At 38.9% G+C, this 27909-nt stretch overlaps 2 protein-coding genes across 3 annotated transcripts; both read left to right on the forward strand.

Annotated features, from left to right (window-relative positions):
- The first annotated feature begins 4338 nt into the window (after positions 1 to 4338).
- LOC130918101 (ceroid-lipofuscinosis neuronal protein 6 homolog) lies at positions 4339 to 18697 on the forward strand. 2 transcript variants are annotated; one of them, XM_057840190.1, is made up of 8 exons: positions 4339 to 4497; positions 6496 to 6613; positions 6728 to 6826; positions 6987 to 7175; positions 11705 to 11760; positions 12030 to 12149; positions 14943 to 15228; positions 15326 to 18697. In XM_057840190.1, exons 1-7 carry the CDS (start codon positions 4436 to 4438, stop codon positions 15211 to 15213), a joined length of 915 nt encoding a protein of 304 aa, XP_057696173.1. In that variant the 5' UTR covers positions 4339 to 4435; the 3' UTR covers positions 15214 to 15228; positions 15326 to 18697. The 2 variants fall into 2 exon arrangements, with proteins under 2 accessions (XP_057696173.1, XP_057697008.1); XM_057841025.1 differs by having other exon boundaries at positions 6499 to 6613.
- Positions 18698 to 21092: 2395 nt separating this feature from the next.
- Positions 21093 to 25790, forward strand: calml4a (calmodulin-like 4a). The gene is made up of 5 exons (XM_057848380.1): positions 21093 to 21180; positions 21277 to 21307; positions 21584 to 21724; positions 23859 to 24047; positions 25406 to 25790. The coding sequence occupies exons 1-5, from the start codon at positions 21178 to 21180 to the stop codon at positions 25501 to 25503; spliced, it is 462 nt and encodes a 153-aa protein (XP_057704363.1). The 5' UTR covers positions 21093 to 21177; the 3' UTR covers positions 25504 to 25790.
- The last annotated feature ends 2119 nt before the right edge of the window (positions 25791 to 27909 follow it).

Below are 27909 nucleotides of genomic sequence, written 5' to 3' on the forward strand. Positions count from 1 at the left end.
GGCTGCATGGGCACGTGCATCTGTCCGGGCTTCCGCCCTTGGTTCCCCGCTGGCCTCCGAGAAACATCTGTGCAGGCCTGCAGTCGCATGCCATCGCTTGTGTCCATGCAAATTGCTTGCCGTGCCGTTGCTTGCGTCGGTGTCATTCCTTGCGTCCGTTCCGTTGCTTGCATCCATATTAAACAGGTACAATTGATAGATGAGTAGTTACACTGAATCAGTGTTGTTTTTGGCAGCCCTTTTAATTTTAGTCTTAGTCTTTTTGACGAAAATACATATTAGTCTTAGTCATATTTAGTCATCTCACAATATGTTATAGTCTAGCTTTAATCGACCAATATTTAAACAACTTTTAATTGACGAAAACTCAAAACATTTTTTAGTCTAGTTACACTGAATCAGTGTTGTTTTGGCCAGCCCTTTTAATTTTAGTCTTTGTCTTTTTGACGAAAAACGTATTAGTCTTAGACACATTTAGTCATATGTGTGTATGTGTTATAGTCTAGTGTTAATCGACCAATATTTAAACAAGTTTTAGTTGATGAAAACTCAACAGTTTTAGTCTACTTTTAATTGATGAAAACTCCCCCCCAAAAAATCTAGTCTAGCATGAGTTGACCAATCCACAAGGTTAAAGTAAAAATAAATGAATAAATAAAGGTCCAGCAATTTCCAACAGTTTCCAACAATTTCGAATGAACATTGACATACAAGTAAACACTTACTTTCACAACACTATCTTTATTTTGGGGAAATTTGCACAATGAATGCAGTAAAATAAAATTCCTGCTGTGCAGGAAGGTAAAAGTCATAAGTAGCTTACAACTTATAAGGAAATAAAGGAAGCATACATAACATGTTTGGAACTTGAAATAGGCCAAACCCTGATAACTGTAAAACAATGCAGTACTAATAACCAACTCCTGGCCCACTCAGAAAAAGTCCAATTTGAATTGGCACTGCAGTACTGTGAAAGCAGGTAGCCCGGTACGCCCAATCCAAAGAGCAAGCGCATTTTCTTTGGCACATTGTTCCAACGAGTCTGGCTTGTATTTGGACACTGTGGCAAAAGCTGCTGCACTAGACGACTGTATCCTGTTGTTGTTGTTTAGGCATTTCGACCTCAGGGATCTGGATGGAGGGAGAGGGATGCATATATAAATCCAATTAAAACATTCAGCATTACATACACGACAAGAGTATCTGAATATTTATTTACAGTAGTATGCATGTTGTAATTCAACACATATGGGCGATGGCTTAATCATTAAAAGTGGGAGGGCTGGCAAAGAATGTTAATATTTGCTGCCAACCTACAAACTGTCTACAAACTGTCAACTTCACAGCAGAAGGATGAAAAGAGTCAAACGACGGGACATCTATTACCGTCAATGCCACTGAACGAGTTAACTATCAATCAAGAAAAAAAAATTGGGTTCCGTAACTGTGACTCTTATGATAATCCCATGCAGCACACAGCAACGGGTTTATTAAACAGAGGGATGTTCAGTCAGTTTTTAAACACATATGCTGCAAAGTACAAACCTTATGTAGGTCAATTAAGATTTGCTGTCATTTTAAACCTATGGGGAACAGCAATACATCTTTACACCATGTTTTAGACAGTCTAAATACAGGTTAAAAGGCTCTCCCCATAACATGATGTTAGAAAGGGTGCACATGGTTTGCTTTCAAAGGCTTATTAATAATAACAGTGCAAATAAACTATTAGCCTAAACTCAGCACTCCATTTACACCAAAAATGTGAAAAATGCATATAAAAATGATAACGGACCATTTGCTGAAAAAAACCCCTATATCTACGACATCTTAAAATGACTTGTAACAACTTACCTTCGAATAAATGTCAGCGTGTCGAACTTGGAGGTGCCGCTTCAGATTCGTAGTATTTTTTTCCACCAATGTGGCCACACCTTTCACCTCTGTGTCCCACGACGACAGTGCATTGCTACTTTCGGTCAGATTATAGTTAAAATGCGATCATAAATCCTTGTGCCGTTGCAACTGCCATTGTTAAATAATGTGAGATCACTGCTCATGTGCACTGCCTCGGGGGAGGGTGGGGTCTTGCGCAAGTCACGTGAATGACACACAAAACACGGCTCGGAAGCAGGCTGACTAACTACGAGTACAAAAAAAACTCAGAGCAAAATGTCAAATCAAATGTCACGCATTGTGAACATATGACAGGTTCGATGGTGCATTTTCATCCCATTCTTGTCAGACATAAATTGGCAATCTTTTCGTCACAGTTTCATTACAGTCATTCAAGATGCGTTTTCAGCCCGTCATTGTTGCGTCCTCGTCATGAAAAAATATGTTCATTGATGAAATGTTTTCGTTGTCGTCGTCTTTGACGAAATAAACACTACACTGAATAGATAAATTTTCCATAAAACTCAGCAACGTAGATTGCTAAAAAGAAATAGACAGTGTCGTCCTTCTGAACAGTATAAATATTTCTTACAGTTTCAGATAGATACTGTAAATATAACGTCCACATCCACCTAAGTCAGGTTTGAGTCAAATAATCTGAAAAAAAAAAAAAAATCTCTTTATACATACAAAAAAAGAACTAAAGACTGACGGCCGGCCGGCTTCACCAGAGAGGTGTCCCTTATTTTGCTTTCAGTGAGTTGGCAACCCACAGGACAGCAGCATTGACAGGGGATGTATGGAAGCTGATTTCTTTGATATAGCGTGACGAGACAGCGCACAACGGCACACAAAGCAGTTTGGGCACTACCTGAAAGGAAACTTGTCCCATCTTAATGTTTAAAGGGCTAATCCTACCAATTCTTTCCCCAGTTGTTGCAGTGTTTCGCTCTCAAATATCTCCTGCCCTCTGCTGTCAAAGAACCGGAAGTCAGAGCGTCCACTTCCGTCAGTGGGTGCCATCTTCGTGCACCTAATTAATACGGCGTCCATGATTACAAGAGTGGTAGATGAAGTACTCACTTTTTTTTTTTTTTTTTTTTTACTCAAGTACAGATACAGGGGCAAAAAATGCTTACTTATAAGTATGAAAAAATCTAGTCAAGTAAAAGTACAAAAGTACTGGCTTTAAAATTTACAAGTAAAAAGTAAAAGTGTTTTTCTACCGATGCAAAAATGTGATATACGTATATTTATAAAGAGATCTAAGCCAATATTCAAAGAAAGAACCAGAAAATTCATTGACTGACAGATTGGGAAAAAACAAGCAATGAAAGCTCGCTGCTCTCACTGTTGGTTTTTAATTGGTCAATATGTTGTTCATCTGCCTAATCTTGCTTGTAGTCGTGTTGGTGCCGCTAGTGCTCAATCATGAAATAGATCCACGGGACTTATTGATTGCGCCGGAGGCATGAAAACGCAACTATCATTTCACAATGAGAAAAAAAAACAAAATTAACGTGTAACACAGGCGACAATTTGAAAACCAGTGGAGTAACATGTTCCGATACGTGCTGTAAAATGTAGTGAAGTATAAGTAAAAAGTACCACTTCATATTTGACTAAAGTACAGATACACAAAAATGTACTTAAGTGTACCACCACTGGTATACAACCACACTGCATGCATCAGTGTGCTTTTTTGTGTTGTCTGTTTGAATTGCATGTTGTTTAAATAGTAAAAACAACTGTCTGAATTAGGAATAATTCTTCTTCTCATTATTGTCATTATTATTATTTTTATAAATCCCACTAAATGCCCCATTGCAATATTATTGACTGCTGCTTTCGGCTGCTTTCGGCGCACAAAAACTATTCTTATTATTTTTTATTAAACTTTATTCACACAAATACAAACATGGGGTGAACAATTTACAAACAGTCAACAAATTTACGACGACAACAAAAACAACAACAACAACAAAAAAGATAAATCAAAGGGTCGGGGTTATTTTACACACAAGCTGCAAGTTGTGTGTAAAATTTGTTTGCAAAGTCTTTTTGTCCTTATGCCTTGGGGTTCAAACAAAAACTTCGTCCGAATTTAAAGAAAACATTTTTCCAAAAACATGAAAATTTGGTTTTTGATTCACATATTTCGCACAGTGAATGTGAAATTTGGCCAAAATTAAAAAGATTTATAACATATCTTTTATCCATTTCTTGTTCTTCAATGTTGGATAGGCCAAACAAAATATGTCTAAAAACTATTTTCGCATGCGCACAAACATGAAACGAGACCATCATTCAAAATAGATATTATATTTGTACAAAATAACATATCAAATACGGTTTTTTTCCCGGATGCAGTAGCGTGTGTTTACAGGATGTATCATCCAATCATATTGCAAAGGGGCGTATCCTGCCTAGAACTGTGGTGGGATTCAATAATACTGTATATTTGTGGCCGGAGATGCGAGTTGGGCTTCCACTTTATATTTGTAATTATATGTATTTTTAATCAAGAGCAACGTCAAACATGCGGGTACTTCGGAGACGTCGGGAGCATGATTTGACGTATCAAACAAATATTCAAGATAGGTTGGTTCGAGTGAAATGTTTTGCTCACGTTACCTTTCGTATAATACAGTTAAACTCACTAAAACGTATTCGCTTGACGTCTGAACTATAACTTAGCTAGTTATTTGCGTTGATTTTAATTACATATATGTTTGCTGTGTTTCTTTTTATAGCGCTGTAACGCAAAATTTGCGTAGTATGAACGAGACTGTAACACTGTTATGCTAGGATTTGACGGATAGGCAACCACTGTTATGCTAGGATTTGACAGATAGGCAACCAAACCTAACTTGAAGATCTCTAAACAATTGACCGTCGTGTTACTTTCTTGTACAGCTCTGCAGTTTGTCACTCAGTAGGACATTCTAATATTAATTCGTTGTATTATATTATTACAATAAAATGAATGTCCTTACACACAAAACGGAAGTTGACTACCGTGTTAGCTTGTGCCCATTTTCTTGGTCTTGACAGCTGTCAAGTTCCTTCTACATGACTGTATGAACTCATCATCCTGGTGTTGGACTCTAGAATAATAAGCGTTCCTTTTATTAGCGCTGACAGCGGTAATTGTTCCTTTTACATAGAAGAAATTCAGCTTTTGTATGTTGTCACGATACTTTTTTTCCCATTTTGAAATCAAAGTATGTTTTGTACATTTGTACACTGGTCGATGGCTGATAAAGGCAGCTCTTAAGCACAATCACAATTTATTACATCTTCCTAAGTATACATTTTCCCCGTAATTTTCATGATGCATTAACTTGAGAATAATAGGTTTGTGCTCTAGTCTTTGAATTTGATTTACATTGATTTGATTGTCAAAAATACTACTCAAAAGAATCAGCCACACACAAAATATACGTATTTAGTTTCCTCCTCTTTTGTCATGTAAACTCGATAAGGCCAAAATGTGGAGCAATATATTTTTAACCCAAGTTTGTTTAAGGTAATGTATTTGGTAACTACCAAAACAAAACGGGCCGATTGAATTTCCTATATACAGTGTATCACAAAAGTAAGTACACCCCTCGCATGTTGTCAGATATTTAAGTATATCTTTTCATGGGACAACACTGACAAAATGACACTTTGACACAATGAAAAGTAGTCTGTGGGCAACTTATATAAAAGAGTTCATTTATTTTCCCCTCAAAATAACATCAAGCCCGCAAACAGTTTGCTGAAGACATGTCAGCAAAGCACATGGATTACTGGAACCATGTCCTATGGTTTGATGAGACTGGCAGGCTTTCTTGTGTACCATCTTCAGGGAAAGCTTCCTCCTGGGGTGACAGCCATGCACGCCAATTTGATGTAGAGTGCGGCGTATGGTCTGAGCACTAACAGGCCGACCCCCCACATTTTCAATCTCTGCAGCAATGCTGACAGCACCCCTGTAACGAGTCACATGACATTTTGGAGGGAAAATGACAAGCAGTACTCAATTTGGACATTTAGGGATGTATGTAGTTTCTAAGGGATGTACTCACTTTTGTTGACAGGGGTTTAGATATTAATGGCTTTAATGTGAGGGGAAAATAAATTAACTCTTATATAAGCTGCACACAGACTACTTTTCATTGTGTCACAGTGTCATTTTGTCAGTCTTGTCCCATGAAAAGATATACTTGAATATCTGCAGAAAGGCGAGGGGTGTACTCACTTTTGTGATGCACTGTATGCATAAAGGTTTATACAAAGCTAAAAAAAGAAATCTCACCAAAGCATACAAAAACAGAAGGTGTTATTTTTCTTATTTATTTTCATTCATCTAGTGGTTCCCATGTATTTGCCAGTCATTTAACAAGATGTTAAACACTGAGTGCGTTGAAATTGACATTATTAGCTACAGTCATGAGAATCAGAATCCACTGCATGCATTTTTGTGTGGACCACACATTATCTTTAAAAAGATATATATATTTCAAGAATTTGGTAGGACTTGCTTTGATCCAAAGAACCAAAAATAACCTGTAGTGGTGCAGAAATTTGTGTAACTTGGTATCTCTGTTTTAGCAGCCTACTTGCTTGCAAGCAAAACATGCCACAGAAGAAGAAAGATTTTCATTTAGACCTGTGGTTCTGCCTAACACTGCAGAATTGGATTCTAGACTTTGGACGGCCTATTGTCATGGTAAGCAAATGCCAGTGCACGTTGCGGTGATTTGTATTTGCTGTATTAATGTTGAAATTTCTAGGAAACATTATCCACAGTCAGATTTTTTTGTGTGCACTATACTGTACATAGATCATGCTCCCACTTGAGTGGTTTCCCCTCAACAAACCAAGTGCTGGAGACTATTTCCACATGGCCTACAATGTCATAACACCTTTCCTCATGCTTCAGGTAAGGTGAAAAAATTCTTGGATTTTATCTGTCTTCTGATAGCAAGGGCTGTCAATAATATGCTGTAAATATTCAGTGAGAAATGATTTGAAAAAAAATCACAGATTGAAATTGAAAGACAAATTACTGACTTTTTGTTAATTCTCATTTTCCCTGTCAGTTGGTTGAGCGAAGTCCAAAGTCACTACCTCGCCCAGTAGTCTACCTCTGCATCATCACTTTTGTCATGGGAGCCAGCATCCACCTTGTGGGAGACTCTATCAACCACAGACTCATTTTGAGTGGCTACAAGCTCCATCTTTCAGTCAGAGAAAACCCAATCATTCGAGACCTCAAACCTGCCTCACTGGTAAGGCTCTGATTATTTCTGTGTAACCACCGTTTCGTCTTTGTAAAATCATTTCCCTCTATTCTGTGAATGTTTGCTTGAAGGTCTGCACAATAGTTTGCAATAAAATAAGTCATATTTCAAAACTGTGACTGTAACAACAGATACCCCAATAAATTCCTCTCTAAATTAACATTGGGCCAGTTCAAAGCACTAATGTGATTTTGACATACCATCACATAAATCATAACATCTTGTTCCGTGATTGTCGAAGTGAGGTGCTGATACTATTACGAGTGGATCAAATAATTAATAATGATTTACAGTTCAGTTTCTTTTTTAATACAAGACATTATGTTAGGCTAGGTCAGTGGTTCTTAACCTGGGTTCGATGTGTAAGTCTAAGGGGTTCGGCGAAAGGTAAAGAAACCCAGATCCCTATTTTCGTATGCTGATAAAATCTTGGCAAAGTGGCTTTTTAGACCAGGTTTTGTACTGGTTTGCTCCCGATTTACAGGGTTAATCCATTTCTTTTAACTGCAAGTCATTTGATCTGATGGGAGGAGGAACTGGTTGGCTCAGTGGAAGGTTGACTCTCACTTGGTATGAGGGAATACAACAGAACAATGGGTCGTGTGGTGTTGAATTTTGACCTGTTTATAAAACATGCTGTCCAAATGAGAAGAATTTTGAAGATGAATTTTCTAAACTATTAGCTTGCTAGTTTAGATATATTGGTTTTGAATCTGAAAAAAAAAGCTTTATTATCTAGTTCCGAAGGGTTTGGTGAATCCAAATGGAAAACTTGTGGGGTTTGGTACCCTTAGCAAGGTTAAGAACCACTGGGCTAGGTTCATACCGCAGGTCCTAATGCACAAATCTGATTTTTTTGGTCTTTTTCCGACTCGAGTGAGGCATTAGTTTGACGGTCTGAATGGGACAGGTCACATAAAAGTAAGTGGACCATATGAAATCCGATCTGGATCACTTTTGTATGTGGTTAAAATCCGATCTGGGTCACATTTTTCCAGAATGTAGCTGCGGTCTGAACTGGCAAGTCCCCCAAATCAGAATTCATGCAGCAATTACGTCAGCAAAGAACGAGAGGCACGGAGGATGGCAGCGATGTAGCTGTACATTAGCATTAGCGCCTAGCTTGAAGTCGCCTTTTTAGGAAAATGCGGGCTGTACAACAGTCAGAAAAAAATAAAATGGGGGGGGGGTCAAGCCTGAGAATGCTCGGTTTTCTATCAGTGTGGTAAATGAGCAGCACTGTATTTCAATATTGCTTACATGGCTGAGAGTCAGGGCAAACCGACCGTATGTGTGTGCCTGCATGCACGACACACACACATACGGTGCATGCGTTCTTTCAATTCATATAAACTTTGAATGTAAGACTAAACGGGAATTCCTCTTTTAGGAAATCAAAATATGATCACCCTAGAATGATGCAGAGCCAGCAAGGGTAGTCATTTGTTTTGATGTTTTGATGCTTCTGCTCATGCAGGTCAGTGTGGTCAGCGTGTATCAGAATGCGAGTTAGTGCGCATGCATAATACTTGAACGCGCTCAATGGACAAAGGCAGTCTGAACGGGGACGCCAAAAAACAGATATAACAAAAAAATCGGATTTGTGCATTAAGACCTGCGGTATGAACCTAGCCTTAGATGCTTGTTTGCTATGTTCTGAGGTGCGCGGAGAGGGGTTGATTGGTTGCCAAGTGTGCAATGACAAATGTTCAAGGTTTGCCCTAACCACAATGTTTGTACTAACATTCAAATTCCTTATCGCCGCATCTGGCTATTAAAAACATGTTATGGTCAAAGTCCGGACAAAGTAAAATCAAGTGAATATTTGCCTCTCGAAAGCAAAAATTTGGGTGCACTTGACCAAAGAGAGTACTGAAATTTGCCACAGGCAAGCATAAAAAAAAAAGGGGGGGGGGGCACTTCAAGCCCTGATTGCCTCCCTAGGGGAACCATAACTACAATATCTGCTGCGAAAAAAATATATTTCTCTAAACTTCTCTAAATATTTCCCTCTTAAAGGGTATGACAACACCTGGGGAAATGCTAATATTCCATCATTTATCCATAAACACATGCCTTTTAAATTTATTCTTATATATTCATTCTTTGGTGTTTTGGGTTATCAACTTGAGCCCAAACGAAAGCCAATGCGGCCTAATGAAAGGATCATTGAGGGGAGCAATCACACTGATGAAACACCGGCGGCAACAGAAACACCGAATGGTTTGTTTTGCATTTCTTTTTGTGAAGCTGATACACCGTGACCGCAAAATAATGTATAGAATAATGATCATTTATTGTGCTATCATCGGTTTTCGCTCTGCCAACCGACACAAATATGAATGGGATTAGAGGATTTGTTCTATATATTTTACGAGCGATAATTTATACATGTGTCCAGTCCTATATCCAATGCGTGATATTTCCCTCCTTTGCTTTGCCTGGGGTGGTGGGGTGGTCTCATCAGAGCAAGTCATCGTCCTCTTTCTTGATATCTCGGGAGATTTAGGTGGCTGCGTGTGTAGGTGGGCACCGCATCTGCTTTCAGCAGCAATTTTTTCGCAAAACCTGATTTCATTTGTCCATAGTTCGTATAGCTTTCAGGTGTAAAATGCGCACCACACAAAACCGTGCCGGTGTTGTGCCGAAAAATAGCCGCCCCACGTGAAATGTCCCCTCGACGGGAACGCTTATTTATAACGCTTTATTGAGGTGAAAACATCAAATGTTTTCAGGGACGCATTACAGTAATGGATTTACGACTGTAAAATAAGTTTTAAATAAATAAATTAGACAAAATACTAGTACTTTATTTTAGTAACAAATCGTGGACTGGGCTACATAACCATCTTTGAACAGAAATGTATTAGTCTACAGGTTTTCACGACCATATCTCAATGACAATCACACAGGTATGACATTTATTAGTTCAAGCAGAGTAAAATAATACATATATTCACTGTACAAGAAAATCGTTTCCATGTCCATCGATTGATAAGAAAAAGCTGTACGAGTGACGTGTGGGCGCTCAATAATAAAACAAACAAACAAACAAACAAACAAATCAAATAAATCAACGCGGGGCGGCTATTTTTCGGCACAACACCGGAGGCTGGGTCTGCAAAATTAGCACTCTTAGCACTGACGAACTTTACTCACTGTCTGCGTAGTCCAGCTCTTTTTCTCGTGTTCGAGAACTCATGGGTACTACATTGCGACAAATGGCTATTTGTAAACCACATAGCATGACAGGTTTGAACCATTTTTGCGATTTTTTGATAAAAGACAAATGCATCTGTCTCGTCGATAAACAACGATGGCACCTGCCTCGACCTTTTGTTTCCTTGTTATGACGTCTCCACCCCATTCGGCTGTTTCCGGAATACTTTCGGAATTGTTCGTAATTTTCGATCTATTTTCGATAATTGCTCATGAATGCAATTTATTTTTTGGTTAACTTTATTAATATTTGTTATCTTGCCACATAATGGTTCTCTAGATCAGGGGTTTTCAACCCAGTCCTCAAGGCACACTGTGGGTCCTGGTTTTTGTTCCAGCCGATCCAGCAGAGACAGTAGAACCAATGAGGCTTCTGCTAAAACAAGCCACACCTGACTGCAATCAACTGATTGCACTTGTAAAACACCAGATTGGGGAAAAAGTGTTGTCATCTTGTTTGGTAAGAATGAAATCCTGCACCCACAGTGTGCCTTAGTGGAATAGGTTGGGAACCCCTGCTCTAGATACCTCACAGCCCCTTAGTGTTTTAATACCCTTTAAGCAAGTGCTTTGTTGCTCCTAGTCACACCTTGCCTTGTACCCTTCATTTGTCCTACGAAAGTAGGTTGGTTCCCCAGTGTTTTGTGGACTTATTAAATTTAGAATTTACAACCAATTCAGGGTGCAACCTGCCTGCTGCCCAAAGTTAGTGGGGATAAGCTCCAGCACCGCAGCTATCCTCATAAGAATAAGCGGAGCGGAAAATGATATAGCAGGTAAATCAGGATTCACTGCCCTCTCTGTTAGTGTTCTTCTCCAATAACTGTGAATTAGTGTAGGAGATCTTCTTTTTGGATTTTGATGAGTTTTTTTAGCCAGTAAAATCCTTGTAAATTTATTTAATAACTCTGATGAAAATATAATTCATTAATCATTTGTTTGTCTACAGCCACATAGATCAGTACGCACAAAAGGGAACGTGCAGTAGGTGTCACTGTTGCTCAAGGGAGAACTAATGATGCTGCATTCACTTCAATAGTGGTTTTCCAGTTTTCAAAGTATTCAAAGCACGTTGACAATGCCTGCTTATTCACCTATTGATGATGAGGCAGCATCGGGAGCAAAAGAGTGTTCAGTATCTTGCTTGTGGATACTCTGACATGGTTGCAATTGCACACATCTTTCTGTTGGAAAATGGCTGATCCACCACTGATCCATGCCACCCAACTTACAGTCATCAGAGGAAACGTGTCTTTTGTGAGTGTTTTTAATGATTCCAACCTCTTGTTTATTTACAGATTGACTCATTTGAGCTGCTGTATTATTATGATGAACATCTGGGACATTTAATGTGGTATGTGATGTTGATCATTATAGAGAATGAATGTATTGCTCAATGATGTTTTGACAAGTTAGGGGGACCCAAAAACACTAAACATAACTGTAAACTAGAATATTCAATGGGCACGGTATGAAGATTTGAAATCTCAGTACATCAGTGATACATGAGAAGTACAACAATGAGTGCATAAGGCACATACTGTATGTAAAACTGCATAGTTATTCCTTTTTAAAGGGAAAATACTCTTGTGTAGTTGACCAGTACAATATTTGATGTTTTAGGTATATTCCCTTCTTTATCATTCTCTTCATCTACTTTACTGGATGTTTCACAAATTCTTCAGAGCAGAAGATTCCAGTCACCGGGAAGCTGTTACTTGCACCCAGCGCACTCTATTACTGGTCAGTTATTCCTCATGATCTTCAAAAGATGACATATTGATTTATTTTTGTCCCCTGGCACATGATGTTGAGTCAGACCCTCCATATACTACTACTACTGTTTTGAATGTTAATGTTTACTAATGAGAAATTGAAGAATATGCTCACATTGTCTGTAGTAGATAACATTCAACTAACAAGTAAACTATGCGTATAAGTAGTAAGAATAAAATATATTTTTATTTTGTAGTTTACCATTTCAAGCGTTTCAGTACTCACATCTTCGTGATGGAAAGCGCCCTGTGTATCATTCTTCACCTTTACTGCATCCCCTTCACCTGACACTGATAGCAGTGCTACTGGCTGGCAAGAGCTCTTGTCTGTTATGCACACAATGTCACTGTAAAAAAAGGTTGAAACATTAGGTAGGTTTAAGTTAATATATACAAATTATAAAATATTAATTGTACACCACCAAATAATAGAATGGAAAGCACTTAAAACAATAACACCATAGATGAATTATCGATCATGAGTTTTGATGGATTTAAGCAAGCAATTTGTTTGAATCACACAAAACTATGATTTTTATTAGTCATTGAAATCTCAAGGTCATAGAAAATTGCCTAATGGCAAGTCTGCCTGTGATGTAAAACTAAAGATATTTAACAAATATGATACCATCCATCCATCTATCGCTTAATCCCGGGTCTGGTCGCGGGGGCAGCAGCCTTAGCAGGGAAGCCCAGACTTCCCTCTCCCCAGCCTCTTCAACCAGCTCCGCCGGCATCCCAAGGTGTTCCCAGGTCAACCTAGAGACAGTTTTTCCAGCGTGTCCTGCCCGGAACACCTCTCCAAGGCACCGAAACAGATGCCCGAGCCACCTCAGCTGGCTCCTCTCAACGCGGAGGAGTAGCAGCTTGACCCAGGGTCACTCCCGGATGCCCGAGCTTCTCACCCTATCTCTAAGGGAGAGCCTGGACACCCTGCAGAGGAAACTGATTTCGACCGCTTGTATCTGGGATCTTGTTCTTTCGGTCACAACCCACAGCTCATGACCATAGGTGAGGGTAGGAACATAGATCGACTGTTAAATCAAGAGCTTCGCCTTTTGGCTCAGCTCCTTCTTCACCACTACGGACCGGTGCAGAGAACGCATCACTGCAGACGCTGCACAAATCCGCCAGTCGATTACCCGCTTCCTCCTGCCTTCACTTGTGAACAAGACTCCAAGATGCTTGAACTCCTTCACTTGGGGCAGGATCTCATCCCCGACCCGGAGAGGGCACGCCACCTTTTTCTGACTTAGAATCATGGTGTCGGATTTGGAGGTGCTGATCTTCATCACATCGGGTGCGAATCGCTCCAGTGAGAGTTTGAGATCACAGTTTGATGAAGACAACATCACCACATTATCTGCAAAAAGCATAGAGAGCACAAAACTGGACTCACTCAACGCATCGGCTGCACCTAAAAATTCTGTCCATAAAAGTTATGAACAGAATCGATGACAAAGGGCAACCTTGGCCGAGTCCAACCCCCACTGGGAACGAATTCGACGTACCGCTGGCAAAGCGGACCAAACTGACACCAGTTGTACGGGGACTGAACAACCCTTACCAAGGGCCTCGGTACCATGCGCTCTCGAAGCACCCCCAACAGGACTCCCTGAGGGACCTTGTCGAACGCTTTCTCCATCCACAAAACACATGTAGACTGGTTGGGCGAACTTCCATGCACCCTTGAGGACCCTGCCGAGGGTGTAGAGCTGGTCCACTGTTCCACGGCTGGGATGAAAACCACACTGCTCTCCTTAATCAGAGATTCAACTTCCCGATGGACCCTCCTCTCCAGCATCCCTGAATAGACTTTACCAGGGAGGCTGAGGAGTGTGATCCCTCAACCAAACACCTTGCATGGCAGCAGCCATCCATCGGTTTGTGAATGCAAGAGAGTGAGCGAATAATACAATATTAATGTAAAGTGTTTTCGACTGTTTAGAATAGCTCTACATTAATTCAGTGCATTATTATTATTTTGAATATTATAAGGGCGATCTCGAGAATGAGCTCCACAATGCTGCACCCAAAGGAGCTACAGTATATGATGGCGCATCATCCATTGACAATTTCTATACACTTAGAAAATATATTGACTTATTGAGCAGCATTGTACCTGTGTTTAGTATAGAACAGTGGTGGGCAAACCGGTCCTCGAGGGCCGCAGTGGGTCCTGGTCTTTGTTCCAACTGATTCAGCACACACAGTATAACCAATGAGGTTTCAGTGGAAACAAGGAGCACCTGACTGCAATCAACTGATTGCACTTGTAAGAAACCAGACTGGTGAAAGGCTGTCCTCATGATGGGTATAAACAAAAACCCGCACCCACTGCGGCCCTTTGTGGAATAGTTAGCCCACCCCTGGTATAGAAGGTAACATGTTAAAGACATTGTGGATGTTGCAAGTTACTGCAGTCAGGTGCTCTGTCCCAGTCTATGCTGTAGGCTTCTGCCAATGACACATGACAGAAAGGTGTATGAAAGATGTATTGCCACTCGTTTTTCCCATTGCAGAAGCACGAATAACGGTTTGAGTAATAGGCCAATGTATTACAAAAAAGCTGCAAGGTTTTTTACACTTGCCACATCACAATGAAAAACAGTATGCAAGGGAAACTTCCAAGGTCAAACATGATGGGATTTTTGAACATCATTTAATGTTGAGTGAGAATTGTTTGTTCTCTTGTTCAGGTTGACTTTATTTGATGTGGTCTTGTGGCTTCAGATTCTTTCTTTTTTTCTCCCCACTGCAGGTACTTGGTCACAGAAGGACAAATCACTGAACTCTTTCTCCTCACCTTCTTTGCAATGGTAGCCATGGTGATTCATCAAAGGCATATTGGCTTGAACCCGGACAGCAATGGACTTTTCTTGTTCTATAGTTTCTGTTTTACTGTGCTTCTAGTAGTTTTATGGGTTGCCTTCCTATGGAATGACCCCGTGCTACGCAAAAAATACCAGGGCTTAGTGTATGTTCCTGAACCATGGTCCTATTACACGTCACATATAAAGAATGTTTCCTGAAAGAGATATGCTCAGGTTTGTACATCTGTCCATTACAATAGATGACTTTACTATGCATAACATCATTCACTATGTTAGCTTGATATGCCATTGCTTTTACCTCTCTTTACAGACACAACTGCCTGTGACCAAAGACGAAGAGGACATATGTTCCCAAAATTCTGTTACACCAGTTTTACAATGTGTCATTCCTTTTTGTTACATTTACAACTGATATGTATATTTATAGTGTATACATCGATATTTTTCTCCCGGATGAATTATTTCACAGTATTACTTTGATGATGCCTGCGACTGACTGGTGAGTCATTCTGGTTGTACTCCTGGAAAGGCTCACAAGCACTTTGTGACATATCTGCCACTACACATGTAATTTTTCCCATTTTCGCTTGTATTTTTACTTCCTCGTACATTTGATAAAAAATTTAAAGTGTTTTTCTTATTCTTTGGTTTTATTTAGCTGTTTTATATATTAAATGCTTTGGGTACTCAATTATAGAACAACACTCCTAAAACACTCTACTAAGCATTTAATTAAACGTCATACACAAATCTCAACTGCAAACTGGAGTAAGCATGACTCAAAAGCTCTAGTTTTGTAGTTCGACATCAATATGGCTTTCCTCATCTTTTCTTAGAGCTACTGAACAGACTGTTCGGCAAAACAAAAGACAAGAAGATTCCATTCAAAGTACGTTGCTCACAAAATATAGCTCTATAATGCTTCTTCCCATCAAGCAAAATTAAATTCACATATGGTGGCATGCACCCCATCGTGGCAACGTGATTTGGGAGAAAAAAGAACAAGAACGCATCATAAATCCTCCTTAAGAAATGGTTTTAATATAATTAATATATAATTAAAAAAAAAAAAATTACATGACCCATTTAACTTCCGACATTGTGTGGAAACTAATGTTGGATTTTTACAATTTTAGTAAGAAGAGGCTATTCAAAAAGGTTGCATTCATTTTCATGCATCAACATTGATTTTCTCAATTTGTTGGTATTTTTTTAGCTGATTTTCTATTCGCGATTTCATGCACAAACGTTTCCCAAGGTGGCTTTTTGAAAGAAAAAACTTGAACCCTTCAACAAATATGTGTTGAGTCATACTCACGTAGAAGGGCTTCCAACCAGACACAACCTAATGGCAGAATGACATTTTGGGAATATTGTCATGTTGATACGTACAGCAGGGCTGTCCTTTCTGTATTCCACCATGGACTGCCGACTGCCAGATATAATCTGGATGGTGTCGTCCCCAGTTTTTTGAGAGGGTTTTTCTTTTCCTCCCACAATTTAAATAATGACCTGAGCAAGAGAGGGGCAGAGGTAAAGACAAAAAGCCCAGAAAGGAGAGAAAGCAGGCCCAGGGGATTACATGTGTGTCTATGATTCCAAATCCCCCGGTTACCTGAGAGGCAGTACCCGAATAGAGCACCAAGAACTCCCACTGGTTCCAAGAACAGGCTGTTCCGGGTGTGCGAAACCATTTTTGAGTCCGTTCGAAAGAGATAATTGAGAAACGATAATTTATTTACCGTGAAAGACTGGATCGTCATTGTTCGGGGAGTATACATTCACTAATGTGTATGACCTATTACATATTGTAACCAGTATAAAAATGTATTGGCCTCTCGGGTCCGCTATTGTGTTAACCAATGTAAAAAATACAGTATTGTCTTATGGGTTATAATTGCTACTCCTCTGTAAATTTGGAATAGTGGTGAGCTTCTTTTCAGATTGATAAATGGGTTTTTTGCATGACAAAAAAGTCTGCCTTCAGCTTTGTGATGTTTTCTCAAATCTTTTCGCTTGCGCCCAGAAGCCCTTCACATTGAATGAGATAAAAGATATATGCGACATACTGTGCATAATGGTAGTCAAACTGATAGTGTCCTACATGTAATACAGTCCTGAAGGTTATCTAACCGCTATGATTCAGGGATGATTGAGTGTATTGTGTGATAAATTGGTAAATGCATTTCACATGCGTCTATGCCGTTTCCAGAAATTGAAGTATCTCTGTAACAAAAAAGAACAGTAGCACATTAGAATGTTTCACAGACCTGACAGAGGAGGACCACAAATGCGTTGCGTTTAGACAGTTTTTCTATATCGAAGGGAACAGTAGGGCAGGTGAAAGAAGGCAACAGTACATATGAGGGTTAGGCAGAATTTGGGGTTCCAAAAACAGAATGCAGGTCGAGTTACCTGGGCAGGACAGAAAGAAGTCAAAACCATGGCTTGAAGTACACAGGTTAATTGTAGAGTGAAACAGTGCTATTGGCTGGTCCACTAGGTGAACTGAGAACAGATGGGGCTAACTGAAGACAATCAGGGTTTGCAGCAGCAGGGACAGAGGCCATTGCAAGAATGGGTATATTGTGGGCAAGGGCATAGGTTTGGTCTCCACTTTGGTAGGGACGATATAACAGCATAACCTGCAGGTACACTTTTTGCTGGAGACGAGACATTAATAAGACCAAACAGACTGGGTGATACATTTCTGACGAATATGAACCTAACTAATTAATAGGCTAAATGATCAATATAAAATAAATCTGTACTGACCTATACTAACTTTCACATGTATTAGTTCTAGTGATACATCGTTCAATTCAAACCTTTGTTTTCAAAACTACGAAAGAAACATTTTGAAAACTTCCAGAAAAAATGTCAGGATTTTTTTTTTTGTCTGTGTTTAGCAAATTTAAATTGCAATATTTGAACAGAATTTAAATTATATTAACATACACAATCTCTTTAACTATACAGGAATGCAAAAAATAAAAAATTGTCTTAAGACCATTCAACATTGTCTGTCTAAATAAAAAAATTAAATACAACAGAAGAAAATTAGGGAATACCAAAAATAAATACTAATGGAACCTTCCTTCAGTTAAAACACTGCTGCTTTTGTACACAAACACAAAAAAACTCAACAAAAAAATGAAAGATTTGAGCTGCTTTAGGACCATATAAATAAAACAAAAATGAAAATTGGGGAAAAGGGGTTACACCTCGGTTCACATTTCTCACAATTAATGTTAACAGTGGAAAACATACTGAAGGACACCTCTCTAAGCAGCTTCCTACTCGAGTTTTGCAGGTTAGCAAATTAATACAATTTAATGTTATGCTAACTCTGATGCAGGTTGGACTTTCACTAGCAAAATTAGTAGTGTGTTCCCCACCTCCACAACTTTGACATCTTTTTACATTACTTACAGTGGTTGCTGCTGCTGCTGGCCGAAATAAAATTCTAATATCCCTCGTCGTCGAAGGGGGCAGAGGAGGTGGCATGTTGTCGACATGTATTTCTGTCTGGGCAATGAGTGCGTGTGTGTGGAAGGGAGGGGTCATGTCATCAGCCAATAAAACGTGTGTTTGTGGGAAAAAATGGACTGGCACATTCTGCAAGTAAAAAGGGGATTAATGTTATCATGAACATAATGAAAGTAATTCACTTAATAATGGTAGGGTCGATTCTATCCATACAACATATGGAAAGAATCTAAGTTACCTATATAACTGAACTCATAATGCCAATGAGGTTGCTTAAAAGTTGGTGGAGACAATTTGAGCATCCTGAAAAGTTGGTAGTGTCATGTCCCTACCGTCCCTATGCAAATCCTTGATTGTGGGAGTAGTTGTGGCAAAATGTGCCTTTTTTGTGGAGTAAAGGAAATAAAATAGAATATTTGTACACGTACAGTATGTATTTTTTAATGATATTTTGTGCATTGCGAAAGAGTTTAGAGGACTATCTATCATCTGTCAGAAAAGCCATTTAGTGAGTTCAGTCTCTATACTAAAGACCCAACTACAAAATGAAGTGCTTGTCTAGTTAGAATGATTCATTAATAGATATGAGACCTTGCATCAATCCTTGATCTCATGGTGAAATTGGTCGGTATTTCCAAAGTTGGTTCCTTCATCTCTTGTCCTCTTGACTTAACAAGCAATTTCTGCTGAAAATGTTCCAATTTGGTCATTATTGGCCACGGTCTTTTTCCTTCGACACAGTCCAAGAGGGTGAGCACAACTAAAACCAATGTATTCCACCTTTTTTTTGTAGCGTGAAAGTTTGATGAGTGGTTCAGGTTTGTCCGGTCCCTCATGCTTCTTGATTGGAAATCCAGAATTATTTATTGTATTACAATTGGACCTCTACTTACGAACGCCTCTACATAAAGAATTTTAAAGTTACACCTCAACGTGACAATGTCGCTTCTTGTTACGAAAGAAATTTCAGGATACGAAAGGCAAAAATGCAGTATGGACTGTATGAACATAATATAATTATAGCTGCTGTGCCATTGACTATTGCCTTGCATCCAAGCATCCTCTTCATGACATGAGATGTTCCGACAGCTTTACATAGGTGTATTAGCTTTTATTCTTTGTCTTTTTCATAATGCAAAACACTCATTTTAAATTTATTATGCAATAATCTAATTGTAACAAGTATTTGTTGCATATTTTGATGCATTTTTGTAAAAGATTTGTCTGAATTTTAGGGGGCTTGGAACAGATTAGGGTATTTACATGGAAAACCCGTCTCTCCTCATGGAATTGTCAGTTTACAAAACTACTTCCAGAACCAATTAATTTCATAAGTAGAGGTGCCACTGTTGTCAGGGAAGCTCAAGTTTGAACTCCCAAGACAAGTATTACCTCGATAGCTCGATTAGAGAAATGAATACGACCCAAACCATGGATTGCTTTTCGAAGGCTTTATGAACAAGAGCTCTTGGGTACAAACCGACGTGACCTAGCCAGTAGCTATGATCACCCAGAAAGTACGAAGAAGTACAATAGAGGCTGGCCATTTATACTGTTGAAAAGGCGGTGCTGAAGCCCACCGTGAAACGAAACTTACTCAGAAACGAAACTCATCATTTCACAAACCTGGGTATTTTTCCATACAAAAACATCTTTGAGCTGAGACCTTGAACACCCGCTGTGGCTAAAACGAAGATAACAAACCCTTGTATTCGTTCAGGGCATATTGGAAAACATAGGAACATAACAGTCCATATTCGGGCATATTTTGATGCCGTCTACATTTGTCAAGGCCATGAGAAGGCACTCTCAACAGATTAGTATAACATTGATACTCTATACTACAATTTTCTCATGCAAGCATAACAAAAGCATACGAAATGTAATGTATAATGGTTGTGTTTTAAGCATGAATAAAATTCTCTCACATCTTTTTTTTTTTTTTTTGCAGCTTGTCACTTCGAAGGTTGCTTTGAGTGCAGCATTCTCCATCTTGACCTCTGCAAATTCGCTGCGTGTATATTAGGCTTTCTTTTAGCTCCTTGTTTTCCTAGCAAAATTTCTGAAGGGAATTTTCTGTCGATTAAGACCAAACCGATGCTTTGGAACTCCAGGAGGCCAGGATGGGTACATGGCCAGATGATCTTTGGAGGCTTGCAGATTCGTACAGTGTTACAGCATGCTGACTTTTCAAAACGAAAAAGTGCTGTATCAAGAAGAAGGAAACAGTAACACTAACTTTCAGAGCTATTGATTCTTGCTGAAATTGTAAAGAAAAAAAACAGTTTTCAGTTCCATCTTCTCTTCGTATCAATCTACGTACCACTACACAGTCAATGACATACATACTGTATATTCAGGCTGCATTTATTTAAAATACTATTTTCTTTTCTTACCCTACACATGATCTCTTTTCTTAGCTGAAACGACGTGTACTATAAAACAATTTATCTAAAAAGAATACTTTTGTCTTGCAACTGTCGTTCTTTCTACTCACTTGCTTGGAAGAGATAGAGTTAAACTGCGCTCTACTATGGGTCTGATATCTGCGTTTCCACAGCAACACATATTAAATTACACGCAGGCTGGGTGGTGTTGGACTTTAAACGGGTGGAAGGACAGACTTGAGGAAACAATAATTTTCTTCCTGGAAAGCACAGCAAAACACTTGAAATGGTAGGAGAAATTATTTATTAGTGTTACTAGTTGGGGAAACATTTTTCAAAGACCAGTTCTTGATTGAACATTTTGTTTTACAATTTCATTTCACAGGCAAAATTCTTTACACCAGCTCAAATCAATGGTAAGAGTGCATTGCAATACTCTTCTTTTCTATAGAAACACACAAAAATCTTTGAACAGGACTTGCTGGTATGTCTGTTTGAATGTTACTTTTTTGTGTGTATGAATTCGACTGCAGTAAAATCCAAACGAGTGATTTAGAAAGCGATATTGAGCAGTTAGCAAATTCAAGAAAGTTATTTACCTTTTTATGCAAACCTGTTTAATCTATGGACAGTTTATGACTGTAAACGGTTAGTGCCATTCACTGCTACATTTTTATTCTTTAAATTTTCAGAATTCAAAGAGTGCTTCTCGTTGTATGACAAGAAACAAAAGGGAAGTATTGAAGTCAATGACCTGATCACAGTTATGCGCTGCCTTGGTACAAGCCCCACAATTGGAGAAATTGAAAGACATCTTCAAGTTCACAAAATTGGTAATTACACAACCATTTCATGACTGGACTAAACTTCAGGAAAATATACTTGCTGTATTACAACTAAATATGTCTGACAGAGCGGTCAAAAGGCAATTCATTTCGATCAACAGCTTAGTAGAAAACCCACCTTTTACATATGGCATACTGTATTTAAAAATAAGAGCATTTTTTTAGACCATCGGCTGACATCCCATGAAAATGAATTTGTACGCTGTAGGTAACCATAGAAATGTCATACAACGGTACTGTGATAAGATATTGATACTCTGTGATTTATTACCACCTGTCGGCGGGCTACCCAGAATGACAATCATTCTTCAGTTAATGGTAATTAGTTTTGTTTCTTTGATATAGGCTCGTTAATGATCAAAACATCCGCCCTGTCGGGGGCATTAAATTACATGGTTCGTTAATAGTCTCTTTGCCACTACATAGTATTGTTGTCAAATAATTAAAGCAACAGTAGGTAACTTTTCAACTTTTATAAAATATTTTCATAACATTTGTGATATGATACCTCTCTTTTACAATGTATCACAATGTATCACAAAAGTGAGTATATCTTTAGTATCTTAAGTATATCTTTTCATGGGACAACACTGACAAAATGACACTTTGACACAATGAAAAGTAGTCTGTGTGCAGCTTATATAATAGAGTTAATTTATTTTCCCTTCAAAATAACTCAAAATACAGCCATTGATATCTAAACCCCTGGCAACAAAAGTGAGTACACCCCTTAGAAACTACGTACATCCATAAATGTCCAAATTGAGTACTGCTTGTTATTTTCCCTCCAAAATGTCAAGTGACTCATTACAGGAGTGCTGTCAGCATTGCTGCAGAGATTGAAGAGGTGTGTGTGTGTGTGTGTGTGTGGGGGGGGGGTCAGCCTTTTAGTGCTCAGACCATACGCGGGACTCCACATCAAATTGGTGTGCATGGCTGTCACCCCAGGAGGAAGCCTCTTCTGAAGACTGTACAAAAGAAAGCTGGAACCATGTCCTATGGTCTGATGAGACGTTATTTTAAGGGGAAAATAAATTCAAATGAACTCTTATATAAGCTGCACACAGACTACTTTTCATTGTGTCAAAGTGTCATTTTGTCAGTGTTGTCCCATGAAAAGATTTACTTAAATATCTCCAGAAATGCAAGGGGTGTACTCACTTTCGTGATACACTGTATCTTGAGGGGGTCTTTATCGCTTTCACTGGCACTAATTAACTAGGAGGGTGGCAGGAACCCTGCCACACACACCACAGACATAAAAAACTACAAATGTGCTGACTGCTTTACGGCATACGTCACATTCCCCTTTCCCCATTTATTATAAAGACAGAAGTCGATACGAACGCTTTCGCGCAAATTCTGCAAATATAGCAGAGCAGCAAAAGAGATAAAAAAAAAATTCTCTGAGGAGGAAAAAAAGGCAGGCTACCAAGATATACAGAATAAACAAATGCCCGGCTTACACTCGCTAGTGTGACGATTGACGATTACGACACTGTACGGGTGTGCGCTTGTCCTCATGGGAAACGCACTCTTCCATAAGGCAAAACACTACCGCTTTTGTCCACCGGCGTCGCTAATATCGACCAAAACTGAAAAGTTGCAAAGTGTTGCTTTAAGTGATTCTTACAGTCTGATGAAAATTACAACTAACAACAATTGGTATATGATTTTTTTGTTTGTGGGAAAAGGGAGTTTCCCATAAAAAAAAAAAAAAAAAAAATCAATTTTCTTGCCGTGTGAAAGATTTTACTTGACAAAAAGCATTGCAAAGTAAATTGTGCATTAAAATGTACTTTTGCACTACTGTATAACTCAGGCTTGTCCCAAGGATATTTCACTTGAATTCATTTTAAGAATGAAATCATTCACTACCATGAATAGCCATACAGTATTTGTCCAATCATGTGGCTCTTTTCATCCTTCTGCTATGAACTAAAATCAGTAGGTCACTATTAGATGTCAAATCCGCTTTAAATGGGAGGCCTGGCAACTAATGAACAAATGCTTATTCACAGCATTTGTTCATTTGCTGCTAGACATCCCAGTTCAAATGGATTGGGCATCCATCGCCGTCAGTAGGCGCCAATAAGTTATGAATGGATTTCATATGTTTTAGAAAAGTCAGGGAGCTTAGACTTCTCTACATTCCTGACCATGATGCACCGGCAAATGCAACAGGAAGACCCAAAGACAGAAATTCTTGAAGCCTTCAGGATGACTGACAAACAGAAGAAAGGATACATTCAAGCCTCAGAGTTGAGAGCTAAGCTCACCATGTTGGGAGAGAAACTTACTGCCAAAGAAGGTAAGAAAAAAACTCACTCAACCCGACTAAGGACTGCTCTTATATTACATTACAAAAATGTCGACCCCACTAAAAAGGTCATTTTTGTGTGCAGAAAGCAAAAATACTCAGTTGAAAACTAATGTAAATATTAATTCAATTAATTAGATGCAAACAAAATCTGTGCCTCAATTCAGGGTCTACACCTGTATGGGAGCAAAGCAACCCCAAAACATCAGGGAACCGCCGCCATGTTTGACTGTGGGGACTGTTTTCTTTTCTCTGAAGGCCTCGTTTTTTCCCCCTGTAAACTCTATGTTGATGCCTTTTCCCAAAAAGCTCTACAGTACTTTTGTCTCATCTGACCAGAGAACATGCTTCCAAACCTTTTTGGGCTTTCTCTTTTTTGTACAGGTTGACCATGCTGTACCCTTAGACTACAGGACAGCTTGAACTTGTTTGGATGTTAGTCGAGGTTCATCATCCACCATCTGCACAATCTTTCGTTGAAATCTCTCGTCAGTGTTTCTTTTTTGCCCACATCTAGGGAGGTTAGCCACAGTGCCATGGGCTTTACACTTATTGATGACACTGTGCAAGGTAGACACAGGAACATTAAGATCTTTGGAGATGGACTTATAGCCTTGAGATTGCCCATGCTTCCTAACAATTTTGCTTCTCAAGTCCTCAGAAAGTTCTTTGGTCTTCTTTCTTTTCTCCATGCTCAATGTGGTACACACACGGACACAGGGCAGAGGTTGAGTCAACTTTAATCCATTTTAACTGGCTGCAAGTGTGATTTAGTTATTGCCACCACGTTATGTGCCACAGGTAAGTAATAGGTGCTGTTAATTACACAAATTAGAGAAGCATTACAGGACAGAATTGCAGGGGTGCCAATACTTTTTGCCAGCACTGTATATATGTAACTCCTCTGTATTAATACTCCCTTCCCCGTTCACTCCGCTTTTCTTCTACCCTCCACCTTTCTGTCCCTCGTGCCCTTCTCACCACTTTCAGTTCCAGGGTGTTTAGTCACTCTACCTGTACCCTCCAGCTCTGGAACTCTCAACTCCCCTGACCTTCGCAACATATTGGCTCTCTCACTTTTCAAATCCCAACGCAAAACACATCTGTTCAATCGTTCTTATCCACCTTGATCCTTAGCTCTGTTTTGTCTCGACACTTTTATCCTGCTTTCAATCTGTGTTTGTTCATTTTAATCAACTGCATCTCTTGTGAAGTGTCCTTGAGTGTTTTGAAAGGCGCTTGAGATAAAATTAATTATTATTACTAGAACTAGAAATTCATTCAACTATCATCTATTGTAATCATTTAACAAGTTCTTTAAAAAACTATTTTTGGTTTTCTTTTTCTAGTGGACGAGCTGTTCCAGGAAGCAAGCATCACCTCAAGTGGAATTGTGAACTATGAAGACTTCACTGAAATGGTGACTTTACCACCTGTTGATTACTAAGTTGAGTCATGGGGAGTTGACTCATGTCCATATTTCATTTGAACTATTTCGTCATGTTTTCAACAACTTGACCGAACAAATATAAATCTTTCCCTTGTGGTGCAATTAAAGGAGTCAATGCAAAATATACTGTATAAATATGAATTATTATTAAATGAGGGAATGGTTGCTCTACATCAAGGGTGTCCAAACTTTTTGCAAAGGGGCCAGATTTGGTGTGGTAAAAATGTGGGGGGCTGACCTTGGCTGACGTCCTTTACGTAGAACAATATATTTAAGCAAATTTTAGCAACCCATTCCGTGTGTCACATTTGCTTTATTTTTTTTAAAAAAAAATTCATAATTTCAACAATCTCGCAACTAACCTTTGTGGGGTTCTCTATCAACTCTCCGGCAAAATACTGCTGCTGTGAAATTGAACTAGCTTCAAGTTGCTTCAATTTTTCGCTGCGTATCTTCCCTGTAATCTGGTCGTACATGCCAGCGTGTCTCGTTTGGTAATATCGCCTCACATTTTGAACTCTTTAAAAACAGCGACTGTCTCTTTGCAAATGAGGCAGACACAGTTGTTGTGTATTTTAGTGAAGAAATAGTCCAATTTCCACCTATCCTTGAAGCGTCGGCCGTCGCAGTCAACTTTTTTTGTTGATTGTCGCTATTTTTAAAAATTGGAGGTAAAGGATCACACGGGGTAATGTTGCTTAGAGTGCTGCTGCTTTTTAGTGGGTCAATGAGGAGCGGCATTTAGTGTGTAAGCTACTTCATATGCTTGTAGCTGTACTGCTGACCAATTTATTAAGTGTGTGCGGACCAGACGTTATTGATTTTATGACAGAGGCTGGGGGCCGGATGAAATTTGACCACGGGCCGCATTTGGCCACGGGCCGGACTTTGGACATGTCTGCTCTACTTTGTCGTTTGCGTCATATACTTATTTATTATGAGGCAGTAAAGATGTCTTAAAGTCGGATTTTCTGGGGGGAAAAATAAGAATAAACCATCAACAAACCAAGCAGACATTGGCATTATTGCATATTCCGTACACTGCAAGTAGTAGTAGTTAATTAAACTATTTCATTTTGTAATTCCCCATCTCCCCCATTTAAACAGCAGAGTATGTTATTTCATTATTTTTGATTTTATGATTTATTTATTTACCGTAATTTTCTGACTTTACGCCACTAATTTTTACCCGGCTTTATGTCTAGTATGTTTTACGTGCTGTATGGATTATTTTACAGGCTCATTAGCTGCATGTGTTTTTGGTGTAAATATCCAGTAATGTGGACACCTGTGGGCCTAAAGTCCAGTACATCTTACAATATATGGATTTTTTTTCGTTTGGTTTTCTTGTGAAATTTTATTGGTGCGTTACAGTGTACAAGAATTACAGCATTTCATTTTCCCGCAGATCTCGAATATTTTTCAAATAATTATTAAAGGGCTCCATGGATAGAAAGACTTAGTTCTTAAAAGATAAATGTTATTATGAGTTAAAATAATTTGATACTGAACCCTCTCTTGATGTTTTCGTTTTTATACAATTTGTAAAATTAGTTCAAGTCGCCATTGTTGTTTACTTCGCAAGGCGGTGACATCAAATGGTTACGCTGCCGGGCTTCCAGAGTATGACTCTAGCGACATAAACATGTCATCTGTTCAACCCTTTCAATTTGAACCAGAGTGGAACATTAATGAGCAAGACAGCACTGTCAATATTTCACAAAACAAGCTGCAAAAGCAAAATGAACAGGAAAGACGGGATGAGACGTGACGAGAGTAGCAAAAAAAAGTGTTTTGTCAAAATGTGCTACACTGGCGAAACGTTCTACAACAAGCGAAATTGACACACAAAGTACTACCACGCGCTTTCAGCTTGTTTTCTTTAGATGTATACAGACAGAAAAAAAGTAAAGATGCCTTAAGAAAATACTTAAACATAGTAAACAAGGGTAGTTTAAATGTGCTATGTGACTAATGTGGTCAACAGATCAACAAACTGCTTTAAAGCTACCACAGGAAAACACTATGTTTAAAAGTATGAGAGGGAAACACATGCAAAAAGTATTTTGAGGCAATGAAAAGGTAATAAAAGATTCAATAAAAACACGAATAGTAAGTACTCGCCGCTTTTAACCTAGGAGCGTATGTGTTTGGCGTCTCGCTGCGTAGAAGGAATTGCAGCAACCTGGTAAGATTTGTCGAGTGACAGTGACAATTAACGTCATTACCCTGAGCGTCCATACAACATGGCGCTCTCTGTAGGTCAAAACATGTACTAAATATTTTTAAATCCATGTCAACATTTTATGTGTTTCTAATAACATATTTTAGTAAAAGAGAACAATTTGTGGCTTATTAGAGCCTACAAGTCTTTGAGTCCAAGGTTCTCTTTAAGTAATAAAT

The sequence above is a fragment of the Corythoichthys intestinalis genome, chromosome 1, assembly GCF_030265065.1.
Source record: "Corythoichthys intestinalis isolate RoL2023-P3 chromosome 1, ASM3026506v1, whole genome shotgun sequence".
Classification (NCBI taxonomy): domain Eukaryota; kingdom Metazoa; phylum Chordata; class Actinopteri; order Syngnathiformes; family Syngnathidae; genus Corythoichthys; species Corythoichthys intestinalis.

What these genes read in the sequence shown, in the direction of transcription:
- LOC130918101 (XM_057840190.1), top strand. Translation starts at nt 4,436, where the DNA reads ATGCGGGTACTTCGGAGACGTCGGGAGCATGATTTGACGTATCAAACA. An exon ending in CAAACAAATATTCAAGATAG is followed by an intron (nt 4,498 to 6,495) that starts GTTGGTTCGAGT and finishes TCTCTGTTTTAG; the next exon opens with CAGCCTACTTGCTTGCAAGC. An exon ending in ACCTCAAACCTGCCTCACTG is followed by an intron (nt 7,176 to 11,704) that starts GTAAGGCTCTGA and finishes GTTTATTTACAG; the next exon opens with ATTGACTCATTTGAGCTGCT.
- calml4a (XM_057848380.1), top strand. An exon ending in TCTTCAAGTTCACAAAATTG is followed by an intron (nt 21,725 to 23,858) that starts GTAATTACACAA and finishes CATATGTTTTAG; the next exon opens with AAAAGTCAGGGAGCTTAGAC. An exon ending in GAAACTTACTGCCAAAGAAG is followed by an intron (nt 24,048 to 25,405) that starts GTAAGAAAAAAA and finishes TTCTTTTTCTAG; the next exon opens with TGGACGAGCTGTTCCAGGAA.